General features: G+C 38.6%; 3 protein-coding genes across 8 annotated transcripts in view; 2 read left to right on the top strand and 1 right to left on the bottom strand.

The window, feature by feature from the left end:
- Positions 1-173: 173 nt before the first annotated feature.
- Positions 174-5,497, bottom strand: mrps24 (mitochondrial ribosomal protein S24). Its single transcript, XM_041969655.1, has 4 exons — positions 5,235-5,497; positions 4,226-4,303; positions 1,853-1,964; positions 174-1,276 (listed from the first exon to the last, which is right to left on the bottom strand). Exons 1-4 carry the CDS (start codon positions 5,274-5,276, stop codon positions 993-995), a joined length of 516 nt encoding a protein of 171 aa, XP_041825589.1. The 5' UTR covers positions 5,277-5,497; the 3' UTR covers positions 174-992.
- Positions 5,498-6,086: 589 nt separating this feature from the next.
- Positions 6,087-10,216, top strand: nudcd3 (NudC domain containing 3). Of its 2 annotated transcripts, none has more exons than XM_041970876.1 (6): positions 6,087-6,446; positions 6,832-7,124; positions 7,272-7,404; positions 7,501-7,644; positions 7,819-8,007; positions 9,373-10,216. In XM_041970876.1, the coding sequence occupies exons 1-6, from the start codon at positions 6,249-6,251 to the stop codon at positions 9,481-9,483; spliced, it is 1,068 nt and encodes a 355-aa protein (XP_041826810.1). In that variant the 5' UTR covers positions 6,087-6,248; the 3' UTR covers positions 9,484-10,216. The 2 variants fall into 2 exon arrangements, with proteins under 2 accessions (XP_041826810.1, XP_041826809.1); XM_041970875.1 differs by having other exon boundaries at positions 6,832-7,127.
- A 2,650-nt stretch (positions 10,217-12,866) lies between these two features.
- The window catches only part of LOC121630060 (calcium/calmodulin-dependent protein kinase type II subunit beta), a 42,443-nt gene continuing 36,228 nt past the window's right edge, over positions 12,867-19,081 (top strand). For 4 of the 5 annotated variants that reach the window (XM_041970105.1, XM_041970102.1, XM_041970104.1 and 1 more), the window contains exons 1-3: positions 12,867-13,094; positions 16,599-16,693; positions 18,105-18,164. In XM_041970105.1, the coding sequence (XP_041826039.1) occupies positions 13,033-13,094; positions 16,599-16,693; positions 18,105-18,164 (217 nt within the window). In that variant the 5' untranslated portion in view covers positions 12,867-13,032. The remainder of the gene's footprint in view (positions 13,095-16,598; positions 16,694-18,104; positions 18,165-19,081) is intronic. The other variant, XM_041970103.1, reaches the window with a different exon arrangement.

Raw genomic sequence — 19,081 nt, 5'->3', positions numbered from 1 at the left:
TTTAATATCCTGGTTCCCACCCTCATTGTCCACAAGAATAAACTGTTCAGCAGAAGTGTTTAGATTTTTACTCTGAGCTGCCATGATTTTCTTTTTCTGCACCAAGTTTTGGTGCCTAAAAGTTTCAGGCACCAGCAAAGTAAAATAAGCAGCAGTTACTGCTGTAAAAGTGGATAAAAAAAAAACATTTAGTTTATTAAATGATAAATAACAGGAGCAAACATTGATTTGTCTCTGAAAAGGACAAAATCTTTTATCACACTGACTGGTGGACACCCAACAAAATGCCACTTTACGCTGGAAAGACCTGATTTCACAACAATGCCAACAAAACTTCGAACTTAATATAGTTGTAGCTTATAAGATGTTCTACATTTTAACCTGTTGGACATGACAACCTGAAGTTGTGTTGAGACTTAGGACACTTTTTTTATGCTCTTGTGTAAAAGAACTTGGATCTTAAAATGTCGCCTCCTCTGAACATAAACAGGAGCCCTGCATAAAAAGCTACAGTAATTGATGGACAGCTGGAGTTTTTACACGGTTTTGTTGTCATTCATCCCCAAGTGCACTGTTAATGACAGATTTATTAACACAGATGTCAGCTTACATCTGCACTTATAACACATTTGCTGCTTTCAAATGCAAAAAAAAGTTAAATTTCCTTTTAAAATTACAAATGCAACTTGATATTCTGAAATTTTGACCTGACCTGGAGGTTTATTTGAAAGTAGGTAACATGAAATAATTAGCATTTTGGAGAGAAAGAAGTTTGATTTATCTGTGTATTTATCTTTATCAGACAAGTCCTGATTCAACCCACAACATAGATTAATTCAAACATCTTAATAAAAGGACTCTATGGCATTTTAGCATGTACCTAATCGTTTTAGATGGTGCATTTAGTGCTTCTGTAACTCTCATTTATTTCACTAGAGCACTGAAGCTGAAAACTGGTATTACTATGTACACTGTAGCACTACGCAGCTCCATCAGAGGTACTTGTACACAGCTTTATCCTGCACGGTCTGAATCTCTAACTTGACGGGGCATTTGTAGAAGTGCGACAGCAGTGACTCTGAGTATCCGATCAGGAAATAAAACTTTTGAGGCCGCAGTTTCTGCAACATCAACGCGCACACAATGAGCACATTGCCGCGCCTTTTGATCACAAGCTCATCAGCCAGGCAGCCATGGAAGGTCCCGAACATGAACCTTCGGATGAAGACGTCTTCCACGGTGCGTTCGGCTGCCCCTTCTTCTCCTTTGAGGTTACCTGTAAGGAACACGGACAGATCTCAGAGATAAACAACAATTTCAGTGGTTTTCTTGTAGGTTACATGTGGTTTACATCTTTTGGTTTATTAAAAGCTTTTAGAGATTCTTAATGGAACAGAGTCACTGTTAAAACGAGCGGTTCCATCGGTGGTTGTATCTGCTGTGGCAGGTCAAAATATGTGATTAAAGATTTTAAAAAAAAAATAAGAACACAGAACCTGAATCTCATTTTCACTGTGCAGCATTTTTTTTAGACTGAATGACTAAAATGTTTATTTTTAGGGATACTTAATATCTCATCTGTGCAAAAGTTAAAGATTTAAGGATCTCCAGAAACCCTATAAACACCTTATACATCTGACATTTTCTGCTCCATCCTGAAAACTTAAAATCACTTTTTTTTTAAAACACTGACTTGTTGCTTCTCTTAACCTGCAGAGGGCAGAACTGTTGTAAGCTGTCTACCATCATGAAAACTAGTCATTTGTAAGTCTGGGAATGTTTCCCATCACTGCATGTAAACATGGCAAACCAGAGACTTTTCAATATGTAAACTATCAATAAAGATGCCCACTGGTGTGCTGTGCCAGCCATCCTTTGCGGTGGCCGATTTGATGAGGATGATGAGTTTGCTCGTAGGTCAGCGGTCTGTCTCCTTTACCCACTCGGATCCGAGCAGCTCGATTCTGCAGGACAGAAAAGAACAAGCATCAGTAATAATCTTTTAGAGGGAGGACACCCCACTTGCTTTGATGATTTTTAACTGTATACTGTGCAAAATGATTTAATTTTTATATCACTTTTCCTGACATTTACATTTTGTATTTAAATTTCACAACTAGGCCTGTCACGATAACAAATTTAGCTGTACGATAAATTTTCTCAGAAATTATCGCGATAAACGATAATATTGCGCAAAGCGCTAATGTGTCATTTTGAGACCATTCTCAACTAATATAATAATAATAATGCAAGTACACATTTTCAAAGATCAATAAACTAAATAAATAAAAGCGCCTTTTTCACATAAGCCGGGACGCCGGCCCAAAAGTAATGCAGCCCACTGGGAATCCTCCCAAACCTCTCGATTAGCCGGCATTGCTCTTAATGTGTATTTTGTCAAATACGCTAGTGTTAACCATTCCCGCTTCTTATCCGCCGATAGTAGTCGGAGGACACGGGGGAGATCCGTCCTCTCCAGGGCCGAAGTGGAGTTGGCTTCGGGGTTAACTCCCAATTACTCTCTTCTCTCGCCGCTCACGGCGTGGAGCACCATAAAAAAAAAGGAAACAGCGGTTGTGCTGAGAAACGGCTTTATTATAACGCACCGTTATTGTTTTTCCTGACTGTTCTGCCTAACCGCTCCGTCTCTTCTCTTCACACCTTTTCTTCTTCTGCTACTCTCGTTCCTCATAAGCTCTTCTTCTCCTCCCTCTGCGCTCACGCTCACTCTCACGCGCACTGAGCTGCTGGATCGCACACACAAAGTTAGACACATCGCACAACACTAGTATATAGGCTGACTCTATTTGCGTAATGTGCCTGCGGATTACAGGGGTTATTACGGTAGACCAGGAAGTGGGGGCTTTGTACTGACGTCGTAAGCTAGATGTGTGTGTTCTGCTTACATGTGGGGAGCAGCGAAATGATAAAAGAGGAGGTGCTTGCATCTATTATTTCTCCATTCGACTTATTTACATATTTCAGCATGAGAATCGGAGGTTTAGCGCGAGAGCGTGAGAAGCCACTTAAATGCGCAAGTCTCACGGCCATTGCGTGTTGGCAGCCCTGCAAAACAAATGCGGCTTACCGGCTCGTGCTGCAACATGCTGCAGTCAAGTATGACACCAGAGAGATCACTCCGCAAGAAACCAGAGCGTTGAGTCGAAATACGCCATAGTGAAACCTATTGTCATACACAGTTTGTGGTAAAGGGGGGACTAATAAAAATTATCGCGGCCGGCAAACTTATCGTGCTCTTATTTTCTTATCGTTCAATTAATTGACTTATTGCTTATCGCGACAGGCCTATTCACAACCTTTGATAAAGATTTTATTTCTTGTTAATGAGTAGCTTAATTCTCACATAAACTGCTGATATGTATGTCCACATACTGCAGCGGCTGCAGTCAAAATCTATCAATCAACCTTTATTTATATAGCACCTTCTCATACCCCAGGGTACCCAAAGTGCTGTACAGCTAAAATAACAACAAATAAAACATCAAACCACAATAAAACAAACAGTATAAACAGTAAAATAACAAGTAAAATAAATTAAAAGGCCTAACCTAATGATCCTGCTCTCTAGGATTAAACGCCAAAGTAAAAAGATAAGTTTTCAAAAGACATTTAAAATCATTCAAGTCTTTGGCAGACCTCACAGAAAGAGGGAGTCCATTCCAAAGTTTTGGAGCCACCACAGAAAAAGCTCTGTGTCCTCGAGTGACTAGTCGAGTCCTCAGGACTGCTAACCTCAACTGATTTTCTGACCTCAGAGCCCTACCAGGACGGTGGTGGTGCAGAAGCTCGGACAGATAAAGAGGCGCCAGACCGTGTAAACATTTAAAAGTCAGAAGTAAGACTTTAAAAGAAGTTCTAAAAGCGACAGGTAGCCAGTGAAGGGATTGCAGAGCTGGCATAATGTGCTCCCGCCGTCTGGTCCCCGTTAATAGGCGGGCAGCTGAGTTCTGAATCAGCTGTAGACGGCGAAGGAGAGATAGTTTCATACGTGATTTAATTTAGCAACATTTAAAAAAACTTTTATAAACTTGTCTTAAAGTTTAAGTTTATGTCACAATGTCAATGTTACTTAAAGAGTGGGTGAGACAAGACAGTTGAAGAGGTTAATACAGTAGGATTTCTCTATTTTTAACCAATAGTGCCTTTCATGTATGACTATTAAAGGATAAAGATGCCGAACACAATGAGATGTTTGGATGTCTACCTTGTAGCATGCTGAAGTGATATGGAGGCCTCTGCTTCCCATGGAGCCGCATAGTGAGCTGGATCGAGCCAAGGAACTCTGCAAAGAAAACAGGAGATGAAATGTTTTTACAGTGTTTGTACTGGCAATAATAAGAGACAGTAGCTTCAAAGCCTGCGTGTGCACATCTCTCTGTACATACAGTAATGTGCAGAATTGACACATTAGAACTTAAGTTTCTTATTCATCTGGGAAACTTTTTTATTGTCCCAAATTCACATTACAGTGGAACAGTGGGCCCAAGCTTCCAGTCATTTATTTGTCTTTTTCTGTTAATTTCATACCATATTTATAGTATAACCCTAAACCCATTGGTTTCATCATATGAAGACAAGGTGGATATGTACTGGAGCTGAATGCTGAATTTAAATTAGTTTTTAAGGTGGCTTTTCAATTAGTTATAAGGCTTCAATTTTTAGTTAAGTTTTGTTGTTTGAGGGTAATTTATTAGTGTTTTTCCCCTCATAAAAACATAATATGGCAACAGTTATATTACTACACATAAGGTACTTTTTTTATTAATAGTATCAAATATAATTTGACTAAATATACTTGTGAATAAAATACTTTGAGATGCAAAGGAAACTTCTACAAAATAAAATAAAAGCTGTTCTGAGGGAATCCACAACATATAGCATAACATATTAGTATATTACAAAAAAACGTGCAATATTTAACAAACACAAAAAAAGAGATGGCAGACGATGAGTTAAAATGCAGATCAACAAAAACAAATCTCTCATGTAGTGTCAATTTAATACATCGTTTGAACGATGTGTGAAATTAATATACATAAATGTATGAATTTTGCACGTAAAACGGATTAGAACGTGGTTCACACCATCAGCTTTAAAATAAACACTAGCTGACTGTTACCAGAGTTGTCAACTATTTATATGCAATGTCAAAACAATATCACTTAATTACATCATACATTTCATATTTTAAAAATTTCAAATTGTTTTCTTACCAGCAGCCTCACACTCCCCGTGCAGCTCAAGGACGCCGCCATGTTTTCTTCTATACGTATGTTATAGAAACCTGGACAACCTTACTGTGGTAACTAATTTCCTTATTTTATTGTGTTATTTTAGTTATGGAAAAGAGTTTACCCCCTTGGGAAAGCTGTGATAATTACAGCCCGTGTCCCCTAAAACATGTTAACATTTCGCTAGAAAAATGTGACCGCAAATAGAAACTGGAACCAACATGTGACTATTGTTGCTGTTGCCAGCGGACGTCTGTTGAAATGTACCAACCGGAAACGGAAAAAATAAAATACATTTTAATCAAAACGATCGTCATGTAAAAAACATAAGATGTGCAAAAAGAAGAAAATGCATTTTATCCGTAAAATTTATTTACTGGGAAAACGGTTTAGTAGATTATAAAACATGGTTTGGCATATATATATATATATATATATATATATATATATATATATATATATATATATATATATATATATGTATAAATTTTTACACACACACACACACACACACACACACATATATATGTGTGTGTGTGTGTGTGTGTGTGTGTGTGTGTGTGTGTGTGTAAAAATTTTTGTTATGGATATAACTGTCTAACTGTAGCTGTAAAATGTGCAGTATGTCGCGGTGTTTTTTGTTTGTTTCCTGCGTGTTCACCTAAAGCTTTAAAAGGAAATTAAAACATTATTCATAAAAAAATAAAAAAAATAAAAAAAACAGAAAATCTACGGCTCTGTGTTTTTATTATTGTTGTGTTTTTCAGAATTTAGCGAAAGATCTTGTTTATTTCATGGGAGTTTGGAAACTTATTTTGAAAGCACAAATCGGAAGCGGCTTCATAGTTCTGGAAGGAGGAAAACAGTCACGTCAATGTATCTTATTTTCTTTCTCTAAACTTAGCTTTCCTGACAGATACTTAGTGTTTCAGTCAGGTCGGTATCGTCTGGAGTACTTTCCGGGTTTGCTGAGGGGGACGTCTGTTAAAAGCTGGGATGGCGTCGCCGCTGGAGATGACAGAAATGTACGACAACGCTCTGCTGGGGATCCTGCAGCACGTTGGGAATATCCAGGATTTTCTGCAGATCTACTTTGGCTTTTTGTACCGCAAGACAGACTTTTATCGTCTGTTGTCAAGTCCTGACGACAAAATGGGCTTCCCTCCAGGTGTTGCAGAGAAGATGGTGCTGAAGGTGGATGTCAGCATGTTAGCTTGTTTGATGCTTCAAATATCGGTGCCATGGTTGAAGCAGTTGTAGAGAGTCACCTAAGTTAAACAAACTGTTTTAAACTCAGTAACCGATCCAAGTCCTGTCACGTTGATTGTTTATTTTTTAATGCTTTCTAATATTTGAGGTTTTCTTGTTGACATTTTACAGTTTAATAAAAACCATACTGGGCTTATTTGTTAATTAGTACTCCAAATGTTGCTGCTTTCAATGTAGGGACATACCAGATTCTGTGCTGAAGTGAGAGTCCTACCTAACACACCTACATAAACTAATCATTGTTTTGTTTCTTCTCACCGGTTGAAGTCAAACCTTGTGCTGATCTTGATCTCTTTTATTTTTCCCTCAGACATTTAAGTTGTTTGAGAAGCTAGCAGAGCACGAAAGGGAGAGAGCACTGAGCGAGCTGCAGAAGCGAGAAGAGAGTAAACATGTTCCGGCAGCAATCCAAGAGCTGGAGGTCACTTCTGAGGCTTGCAGAGAGATGGAGGAGCAGAGCAGCACAGAAGCAGCGCAGATGGAAAGCTCTTCCTCGGATACAGGGGATGCTTCGGATCCTGCAGCCTCAGAAGTGTCAGCCAGCAGCAGCAATCCTGCAACTCAAGCAGATCAAGCGGCTGCCAGTGCAACTCCAGCAGCAGCAGCGTGAGTTTAGTTTGCTCCATTTTGAATGGTTGAAAACATGTTAAACAGTACTTTACTGAAGAATGAGGGAGGTATTTATAGAGAACATATGTAACAAATCATTGGTCATTCAGTATTTTTGTGTGTGTGGATTTTGTTTTTCAGAAGTCAGGAATTGTTCCAGTCCGATCCCGACAGTTACAACGGAGCGGTGAGGGAAAACTATAGCTGGTCTCAGGACTACACAGATCTGGAGGTTCGTGTGTTCGTGCCCAAGAACGTTATTAAGGGCAGACAGGTTGGTATGGTCTCTCCAGCTACCTGAAACAACAGGATCTGCTTTCTCTTTCAGTTTTAGCAGGTTTTTTTTGTTGTGTTCGCTTGTTGTCTTCAGGTTAGTGTTAGTCTGCAGACTGGCAGTGTGCGGGTGTGTGTGAGGGATGGACCTGAGGAGAAAACACTTCTAGAGGGAGAATTCACTCACAAGATTAATACTGAAAATTCATTGTGGAGTCTGGAACCTGGGAAATGCGTAGTTGTAAGTACACAAACATCCTGTTTGTCCATATTACCACGTTTCAAATGACCACAGTGGGTGGAGTGTTTTCTACTATCTAAAAAATTCAAACCTAAAAAGTTGTTGGAAATGGGGGTTATCTCAGGTAGACCCATATAACACCGTTTAACACAACTCGATGTCTTTGACTCGCAGCTGTCACTCAGTAAGACCTCTGAGGTTTGGTGGAACGCGGTCCTGAAAGGCGAGAAGGAGATTGATGTCAACCAAATCAACCGTGAGCGCTCCATGGCAACAGTCGACGAGGACGAACATGCTGTTTTGGATAGGCTCACATTCGACTACCACCAGAAGCTGCAGGGAAAGCCACAGAGTCACGAAATGGTGAGGAACCAACTCAGTAAGAACACATGAATCATGTAGCCCCCCCAAAGAGCACAGGGGTCCCCGAGGCTTTGAACATTCAGAGACATTGTCCACACATTGTCTCTATTTTAAGAAGAAAAGTAAGGCTATACGTTGTTAATTTAGCTTTGGCTTTATGGAAGGACAGGACTCAGCCAGAATACATTATTTATGGTGAGAATCTTACTTTTGAAAATATAAAACCAAACATGGTTTCAGCACGGGGTGGGGCAGGGGGTCCATGGCTTTTAAGTATTTACATGAAGGGGGTCCTGGAGAAAATAAGGTTGGGAACCATTGATGTACATTCAGACGTCACTGAAAGGTGGATTAACTCACGTTAAGGATCCGTCTGAATGTGGGTCATTTCTACGTAGATCTGGTGGTTGGTGTCGTTCTTTTTGTGATTCTGATTAGTGGTGTGATCTAAACTTGTACCACATATAAAATTCAGCTGCGCATTTAAACTCTTGCAGCTACATTAGATAGAGACTCAAAAAAACATATATTTTAAAAACTGAGTGTGTGAAGCAGCTCCACTGTGTCGACTACCCGTCTGGGTTAGTTGTACAATGACTAAGATGTCTGACTCGACATGAATTATAGCCAAAAAAAAATACTTACTGGATGTCACATGAGGAGATAACCACACTTCCATCTCAGGTTTAGGGTTATTTTATTCTGTTTCTTTTCACATTTTGTTGGATTTTCATTGATTTCTTCATTTGATTTGTTAATATGCATCAGATTGTTTATTTCAAGCTTGGAAGACATTTTAAAAAAAGCTGAATTAGCAAATCTAATATTTCTGTTCCTTCACACAACACTTGTGATGCAGCACTGATCATAGCAAGTGACAGAGTTCCTGTTGTCCATTCGTCCTGCAAACATATTAAGATGTGTAGAAGTACAGGGTTGTCACATTTTTTATTTACTTTTTGTTTAGAAATTCTTGCATTTTCTCAAATTCTGCCGGTTAGGGCTGCATATGGACAGTCCATCAGCCATGTCATTGTAATGTGTGCAGAATGTGATTTTGTATTGTCTTCCTGATCATTGAATGGATGTCCCTGGAAAAGATGTCATCTCGAAGGCTCTAAAATCTCAGGTTACTTTTTACATTAATGCTGCCATCAGAGATCCTGACTCGTTCATTTGTTGCTGATTAGTCTGGATGGTCCCTTTTTCTGAGCACATAGCCTCCTTTTTTCCTCTCATGTAGACTTTTTGTTATTATAATGAAAACAAATGCTTTGGTTGCATCTTTTGCCACTTTGGTTGAGGATTTGTTGCATGAATTGTACATGTCTGACACCTAATAGCTGTCTCCATTGTTCTCCACAGAAAGTTCATGACATGCTGAAGAAGGGCTGGGATGCAGAAGGCTCACCTTTCAAGGGGCAGCAGTTTGACCCGTCCATGTTTGACATCCCACCCAGTGCAGTGCAGTTCTGAGCTGCAGCTCAAATCCAGACAAATGTGAACTGACTCTAGTTTATTTACAAGATATTTAGCTGCTGAACTGTAAGCGGTGCATAATGACATTTGCGAATTAAGAAGAGGGGAAAGGAATATTGATGAGGACATGCCATTGTATCAAATAATGATTGGAAGTTTTGACAGATTGAACTGTTTCTTTACAGTTTTAGTCTTTATTTATTCTTCAGTGCCTATATGTTCGTTATTATTTAGTTTAATTTCTTAAACAACATCCCCACACAGTTAAGCATATATCAGTCTGTCATTGGCCAAATTTCCAGTTAAACTTAAACCAGATATTTAGAGATGTTGACACAGATTCCTTAACCTTCGAGACAAACATAAAACATGAGGATCTATCAGAGGGCAAAAACGTAGGAAAATGTTTCACTTGTTTGCTTGTTGTATAAATATGACTGACATGGTAATTAATACCAACTTTTCCTGCAAAGTGTAAAAAAGCTGCTTTTATTTAACCTCAGTTTTTTACACCCATGTTTTGCTGCCCTGTTAAATGAGGATAAAATCTCATTACTGCATTCAGTAGCAAAATAGTACAAGATCACAAACGTGCTCATATGTAACAGTAATGGACATTTCAGCAAGGAGAATGGCTGATTTGAGGATCTACTGGTGGTTTACTGCTTCAGCTTTTTATCCCAAAAACAAGCCTTGAAAACATTTGTTGAATAAAAAATTACAAAGAAAATATTCCTGAATTTTTTTACGCTGAGACAAATGAAAAAAGCTTTTTCCAGGCCAGAGAACATCTCCATCTTTACAACTGCTTAAACGTGTATAATGATAATATGATAAGGTCTGTTTTCTCCAACCATGTTGCACATAAAGGAGGAAAATTCATGCTCTTTATTGTCTAGCTGATGCTTGGAGAAGAGCAGATTGCATCCTGGAGTGTTAAAGTTCTGCATCATTGTTCATTGTCTATATTTACATAAATTTATCATGTACAGCAGGATGGTGCTGAGACCCATCTATATAAATTTTTTCCTTAATCTCAGAGCTTTCCATTGTGCAGGTGGAAATAATGTGATCATTTACAGAAGAAGAGCACGGACACGTTGGACTAAGAAGATGAAGTTAGGGTGTATTAACTCCAATTAAGTAGGTGAGGAGGAGCCTTCAAAATCACAGATCCCTGTCTGATCAAGTCTTCTGGGGAGGTTGTGATCCACAGAGGATCAGCTGATAGTGTCCAGATTCTAAACACCTCATGAGAACCATCAGACATTCAGTGTTCATGTCCAGATAAGTTAGAGCAGTCATCCAGAGCTACTGCATGTTTCTGATGATTTAATCACACCTGACTTAAATTAATGGGTCATTATGCAGAACTTTGCAACAAGCTGTTGGATCCATTCGATTGTAAAAAAGTGGAGCAGTTTTGCTTGAAAACATTGTGTGGAAAATATACATGTATGGATGCATGTTTTAAATGTGAAGGGACTCAAGCTTTAGGCCACCACAATGACAGCAGAAACAGTAACTCAATTCAGCCACTGACGAGACTTTCTGATTGTTTATCTGAATCTGTGGCAGCATCAGTGATCTTTTAAGATTAAGAGGGGGAAAATCTGCTTATTGGATATCAGCACATATTGCCCAGTTTAAGAAAAAGTCTGGCTTTTAAAATCATGAAAGACCAAAGGTCTCCTTTAGACCATGAAAAGTCCCTTTCTTATGCTGCACACTGTTTGGGCGTCTACTTTATCCTCCTCTCCTGTCGTTCGTTTGAATGCCCTGAAGCTGAATTCATAGTTAGCACTGCAGCTCAGGCCCGCGCAAAAAAATTGTCCTCATCTTTCCAACAACTGTTAGCTCCTGCTTCTGTTAAAACAAGCTGCCTCCCAGATGAGGAGTGAAGCTACTGACCGTGAGACTGTGGGGAAAATTTACAGTGTGGAGATGGAGGCTGAACCCAACGGAAAACCCAACTGTGGAGGAAATACTGGAGGCAACTTTTGTGACTTTGAAAAAACAACATTTATTTGGACCAGACTGATAACAATGAGCAGTCTAAAAAGTATTTAAAGTATTTCCTATTATTCAGAAAAGGTGCAGCTACACAAACTATACTACACACACAATATTAACCTGATAACAAACACTTTGTGGCCTGTTGGTGGGGAACCCCTGAACTTATAACACGCACTGAAATATTTTTCATGCTGTGCCCAACTAACTAACTTTACAGCAGGTACACTAAAAACTCCCTGCTGCTGTCAGAGATATCAATATTTCCCAGCATGTTTGAATATGACACTCTTGTTTTAACAGTATTAACATTTATAAAAAAAAAAAAAAAAAAAAAAAAACGTCACTAGTAGCTAAATTTATGCACAATTCTGCTCAAAATTAAGTGTATTTATTTATTTTTTTTGTTATTTAAAGTCCTCATATAATAATAATAATAAGTCTATTAAGATAATCACTCAAACCAATCATGAGTGCAATATAACATGTTACATTATTGAAAACTTTTTTTTTTTATCATTTTCTTCAGGGGTAGTATTTTTTATTTAACTCAATTTAACCCTTTTCTATCCAAACCAGGCTGCCAAGTTGTTGCTCAGAATGCTTCATAAACTGTTACCCTTTTCATTTTTGTTGTAAATTGAGGAGCTGATTTGGATTCAGACTGCCAGGTGATGTCCCAGCTTCCATTTAACTGCTTTCCAGTTGTGCTGACATAAAAAAAAAGTATTTGAATACATACCTAGCAAACACCAATAAGATAGAGCATATTTTTTTACTTTACAGTTGCTTGTAAACTGAATCAAGTTAAGTTCTCTTTGAAACTTGTGTCTGGTCTAAAGGTTCAAATACATTAATAAAGTAAAGATCTGGGATCTTGTTGTATTTAAATGAAAAATATAAATATCTACAAAAGATAACAAATGGTTAAAATCTTCAGATTTGAGAGTGAAAACGTTTGGAATAAAAGAGTAAAGTAGACTAAAATAGAATTATACCTAGAGTTTAATAGATTCAGATAAAGCTTTGTTTTATGAATCAGTTCTTAAAAATAAGCCAAAAAAAGTTACTGAAATCGATAGAATATCTATTTTATATTCTAGTGAGGGTTTTTATTTTCACTGAAGCCTTAAGAACAGATTCATGCAGCGCCCTCAATGCAATGAAGTAATTATTTATTTATCATCGTGATTTATTATGATGGGTGAATCTGCTCTTCTCTCTATTCCTTTTTTATCTGCCAGCATCTTATTTTTTTCCACGTTTATTATTTTTCTTCTCCAGAGGATCACGTCATGTGGTGAGCTCACTTTAACATCCCGTGTGGTATTTAAAGAGTCCACCCTCCTCGCCTTGCAGAGCGGAGAGCGCACTTCTGTCGGAGTCCGGACCCGCGCGTGTGTGCCAGGCTGCAGCTGAACCACTCAGCCGTCCGGAGGTCTGAGGTGGGCGGAGACTGAAGCCCAAGGTCCGCAGCCAGAGAGGCACTGAGCATTCGGGATTCCTACACACGTGCGAGTCAAAGGAGACATCATGGCAACGACTACTTGTACGCGTTTTACGGATGAATACCAGCTGTATGAGGAGCTCGGCAAGTAAGTCGCTGTTGATGAGGTGCCTCCTGCATGCAGCCTGACCCTGTCCGCGCGGAGCAAGAGGCATGGAGCTCCGCACATCTGCTGTGGTGGATGCAGCTCCATCTCTTCAAAACAAATATGTCTCTAAAATTATCCTAATCTATCTCTGTGTTTTTATCTTTTAATGTGTATATGTTTAGCTGTTATGATACTTTAAATGTAGAAAGCATTCTGTGGTTGTCATGAGAAAGAGTTGGATTTTGTATGAAGATGGGGTTCCCAAAGCTCAGGAGCACTTAGGGGGATCCTCCTCTCATTCCCTCCTCCTCCTCAGTGTCCACAGGCTAATTAAGGACAAATAGGCCTAATATCAGGGAAAAAAGCTGATGTGTTGGAATTAAGCTCCCTCATCATTAGCTGGCTTTAATCACAGTGGCACAGCTTAGCAGGGAAGCCAGAGAGTGATGCTGCTGCAGCTCTCGAGCTACTGAAAATCAAATGAGGTGGGTCTTGTGACTGAAAAGGAGAAGAAAAATAGTTTGGATGCAGACATATATTGAGAGGCTGTGGCCATGGGTGCCAAAGTGGGTAGATGCAAAGTGGACTCAATGTCTCTGTCATGTTGTGCGTGGGAAGAGAGATCACTCTGCAGTGTCTGCCTCACAGGAACATTTATTCCTCAGCCAGTTCTGGAGGGGAAAAAGCTGTAGATGATTCCAGTTTTGAACCTTAAATGTTCATTTTACAGTTGGGTTTTTTGTGATGGCAGTGTTATCCAGCCGTGTGTGTGTGCATGTATGTAGGAAGTGATAAGTTAAAGACAATAGACCTACTAGAGAAGCTGCAGCTGTCCTTGCTGATAAGAATCCTACTACTGTTTTGTTTATTACTTTTTAATGTCTTGGGTTTATGTGTGAAATGTGCCATTAAAATATCCCTAAACTACAGCATTATGGGTAAAAAAAAAAAAAAAAAAAATGAAAGGAGTCACTCATAAGGAATATCTCTCTGCAGGATGGATGCGCTGGAAAATAGATGTGTACAGAAAAGCAACATAAGCAGAGTGCATAGCCAACATGGCAACACAGTCTCTTTCACTTAAGTTTGTACAATTATCATTAACCATCTATTAATTTGTGTTTTTGGACAAATTAAAATCCACATGGTTAGATTTAGGAATAAGAAACTACGTGGTTAGGGATTGGGGAAAAGCATGGTATGGGCCTAGGCTAACACTCATTGTGCAACATAACAGAAAAATCTGTTTCTGGTTAAAGGTTTGACTGCCTCAGCGAAGAGAAACGCTTGCATACGTGATGGAATGGGGATGCAGTTATGAAAGTTCACACATCTGGCCAGATGATGCTGTTCTCACATGTGTGGTGGAAACATGCAAACTCCAAAAAACAAAGGCTGAAATTCAAACCAGAAGGCGTTAACAACCACACCACCATCACATTTAAAATGGGCTACAGTATAGATTTTTTATGAAAGTTAACATTTCAAAATGGTGGAAATGATTTGGCCCTTCTGCAACCTCGGTTTTCTTTCTTAGATCTGTCTTTCTGGGTTGGTTAGAAAACATGCTCACATTGTCCTCAAGTACTATTTTATATGGTACAGAATTCATATTTGAACAATTTACCTTCTTCTTGCCTTTCTTCTTACTAAACATGTCTATTTTTTACCCGGCCAGTCAAGTATTAATATGATGATCAATTCCAAACGGCATCAATGACAGCATTTTCCTTAATTCTAGAGTTTTTTACAGATATAAACCATTTTTACTGTCTAGCCGTATCTGCATGTTATTGGAAGAAAATGGGAAAACAGAAGGTTATATTAGAGATGTGATACACTTTGAGGTGATCTAATCCAGGTTTTGGACCCAGATCCAGCCCTCCTCCCGACTCCCACCTGCCCTACAGATAACCCGTAATGTTGAAGCTCTGCTGCCTTTTCCACCATGCTGTGGGATGTCAGCGAGTGTCATGCTTACTCACTTCGTCTCCTCATAATCTATGCAAGTTGGAGAGCACATGAGAGGCAGGGGCTCTGAGGGGAGTGTGAGTGTTTCATTGCGTAACAATACTGAGGTGAGATAAATTTAGCTTTGAGGAATGACAGAGGTGGTTATTTCTATAGGTCTCCACAGGGTTTGATGAGCAAATCTGGGCCTAAAACCTCCTAAATGTACAGATACAGCACTTTATCTTTGAACAAGCATCTCTTCCCTCACATATTCTGCCTGTTTGATGCCACTGACATCACTACAATTATTCAAGTTATTGAACAAAATTACTTGAAATAATAAAAGAAACAGACAAGTTGTTATACTGTAGTGTGATTATATGAATTGTAAACACGTCTTGTTCACAATTTGGTTTGGTTGGTGACACATGTCACAGGTTACTTGAATTAATTTAGCTTTTCAACAACATGCTAGACAACACTTACTCAAACTAACTAGTTAACAGATAAACCATCACTATTTAGTCAAATGCACATTTTTTCTTAAATTTAATTCTAATAATTATAAAATGTTTTGTCATGATTGAAATATGTTTATTGTTAGATTATGTTTTAAATGTGATTCTGTAAGTTTCTGTAAAGCAGCATCTAGAATTTGCTTATCGGTGCTTTGATGAAATGCCACGCACAGTGGCATCAAAATGTGAGAAAATAAGGAAGTGTGTGATTTAGTTATGTAAAACTGTGATGCATGACAAAAATAAAAATAGAAAAGAGCGAGTTTTAGCTGTAATCCTTCACTGCCAGGCCAAGACACGTGGTTAAAATGTGAGCCACTATTTTGGCTTTTGTGAGATACTTAACCCTGTTTACCCTTTAATAACCTGCTCTACCATTTGGTAGAGCAATTTTTTAGTGTCTATAATGAAGTTTGTTAAAGATTTGTAGAAATCAACCTGCCTGAATCATCCTTACCACTTTCTTTGAGCATGTAATGCCAAAGTTAGTGTTTATTTTATTACTGTTTGACCTTTTCACTATTGTTACTATATTGTTAACTGTCATTTCAACCATTTATTTAAAAAAAAACATTGATTAGTATTATTGTTGTCCAAAGGAATTGAAAAATTGCTTTATTTTTACTTTTAAGGGTTAAAGAAATCCAAGATTGGTTTCTATTTTTGTTCTGTTTTGGACTGAGATGCTGCAGGTTTTGTGTGATGCCATCGCTCCTTTAATACGTTTTCAAAAAGTGAAGTCTTTTCACAAGTAAGGTGCCACCAGAGTTTTTTTTTAGACTGAGACAGCCTGCTAAAAAGTCATACCCCGCAGAGTATCTGCATTATGTTGTTTCTACCAGGCTCACCCCTGTAGGATAATAAACTCCCACACAATTCTCAGCTTGGGATCAGGGATGCAGAAGCAGAGAGGATGAGTCCAGGACAAGCGTGAGGTCACTCACTGATAGCTGAGATGTCCGTTTTATGCTGACGAAGCTTTTATGGCAGCTGACCCGTCTCTTCCTCCTTTCTCCTGTCTCTTGTTTCCCAGGGGGGCCTTTTCAGTGGTGCGTCGCTGTGTCAAACTTTGCACAGGCCAAGAGTACGCTGCCAAAATTATCAACACCAAAAAGCTCTCAGCCAGAGGTGAGAAGAAGAAAGTTACAAGATGGTGTCTTGGTGTACTCTGTGGCATTCTGTGTTTTCTGCAATATGCAGAAGCATTGTGTCATTATTATGTGAATGTCCCAGATCTGAAAGCTCACATTCGCATAATTTAGCGCTTGCTTGATTCCAACATGTGAAGCCTTCATGTCTGTTCCTTGGAGAGAAGCAGATGATGCTTCCGTCAGAATCTAAAGCATCCGAGCTTTAAAAAAACCACTAACAAACAATTACACAGTCTCCTTATGTTGTTAGCTGCAAACTGGATTGATAGGTAGTGCAAACAGGATTCTGTAAATGGGCTATTTTTGATATTATGTCCTTTTCACTCCAACTGTGATTAAGCAGCATCTGCTTCTTTCACAAGTTTATTTTTCTTCTGATGTAGAACTCATCAAATAATGAGAAAATGCCGAGGAGAACATCTAAATATAGCAACGGTGGAGTTATTAAGGCACAGAAACGAGATGATGGGTAGGACTGTTGTTAAAAACAACAGCTGTCCTCTGTCCTACCGTCTGCTCTTTGGAGAAGAAGTCCTTCATGGTTTAGTGTTTAATGACTGACACAGATGTGTGTGTCTGAACTGCAGGGCAGGACCAGCTGTCACTCAGAGTCAACGGGACTCTTGGATCACTTAAAATCACTTCTCAGCAGGACTAATTTGTTTCCTCCCCCCTGGTTTCATCTCTGCATTTCTTTTTTCATTCTTCTTTATTTTGTCTTCACTCTTCTTCACTTGTTTTGAAATTTGCTTTTCCCTCCTTTTTTCTTTGGTTTTTCTTGTTTTATTTCTACTTTTGTTATGTTTTTCATATTCTACTCTTCATTCATCATCCTCTCATGTTTCTTTTTATAAGTCTTGTTCCTTTAAAATCTTTATAGCTCCTTCCCTTCCTTGTTTACTTTCTACTCTCCTCTTCCTCTTTACTCCCAGTTTTCCCCTCTCTTATATCTTTCTTGCTTCACTTTTTTTCCTTTACTTTCCTCTTAATCCCTCTCTTGTATCCTCTCTGTTTTACTCATTGTTTCCTCTCCTTTTTGTGTCTTTCTTCTCTCTTTTGTTGTATTTTTCCTGGTAAAAAACGGGTTAAATGAGCATCTGGGACAAATGCAACCTTCGGGCTGTTCTGTGTCTATCTGAAATTAACAGTGTGTATTAAAACATATGTTTTGTGTGTCATTGTCCATCGTTTCTACCATAAACTTTAAAAGCAGAATTTGGTCTTTATTACCACACATTTAAATTTCACGAGGGTAAATTTGTTTTTACGTGTTTAGTGTTTACAGTCAATTCTGCCTCACCCAACTCTTCCTCTTTTCTTTGTCCTCATCATTTTCATGTTTTTGTAAAAAAAAAAAAAAAAAAAAAAAAACTTAAATTTTCTTGTAGACCATCAGAAGTTGGAGAGAGAAGCCAGGATCTGCAGACTTCTTAAACACTCCAACATTGGTGAGCATGTTTAACTGTACCTGGTTCAAGTTTGATAACAGCTGATTTTATTTTGATTTACTTTATCATAAATCAAAAAGGGGATTTCGGTTTAGTGTTATGGTCAGCAGGAAATGACCTTAAAGAAAAACTGAGGCTTGGATGAGATTAAAATTAGGTTTTTTACAACATTGTGTTAGTTAATGTCAGCCCTCCCTTTCACAAGAGTCTCCAAATACAGTTGCAGCAGAAATCCTCCTGAATATGGGAGCCACTATGATGGTACCTTTAAATGAAAACAACAGTGAAGTGAAACGTGTCCAATGGCTGAAGGGTTCCTTGAAAAATGAGTAAAAAAAACAAGAAGAGTTGCTAAAGGTTCATATAGCTTCACTTACCATAAGACAGAACTATGGGCTGAAATACTAGTGCATGAGTGAACTGACAAATGAATGGAAGCAGAGTATTTTAATGAGCCGCAGGTGAAGCCACTCCACCATCACGCCAGGGAGAAGCATCAGGGAAAAATGGAAAAGACAGATGTGTGGAGGGAAAGTGCAGACTCTGATATTTGGTTTCAGTGCTGTAAGCTCAGATTTGATCACCTACTTCTGCCTGACCATGTTTGAATGAGATTTTGCCTGTAATCAGGGAAATGGTGGCGCTGTTCTCTAGCTAATTCAAACTTTGAACATAACGTTCTTACTACGAGCAGCTACTGTGGCCAAATTATAAGAGAGGCCCCTTTTGTGAAGTTAAAAAATCTGACTTCACAGCAGTCTCATAATACATTACTAATTATTTAATCTGGCTTCTAATCTTATCGTTAATTTCTACAGTACACAGGAGCATAAATTCATGGGTAGTTTTGGAATTTCTATAAAAAAAAAACACAGAAGACTTTTAGTTTGTCCTTAGTGAATAAATAAACTCTTGGA

The sequence above is a fragment of the Melanotaenia boesemani genome, chromosome 19 (genome assembly GCF_017639745.1).
Source record: "Melanotaenia boesemani isolate fMelBoe1 chromosome 19, fMelBoe1.pri, whole genome shotgun sequence".
In the NCBI taxonomy this organism is placed as follows: Eukaryota; Metazoa; Chordata; class Actinopteri; order Atheriniformes; family Melanotaeniidae; genus Melanotaenia; species Melanotaenia boesemani.
Note: the sequence above shows the minus strand (reverse complement) of the source record. Positions and strands in the feature narration are given on the sequence as shown.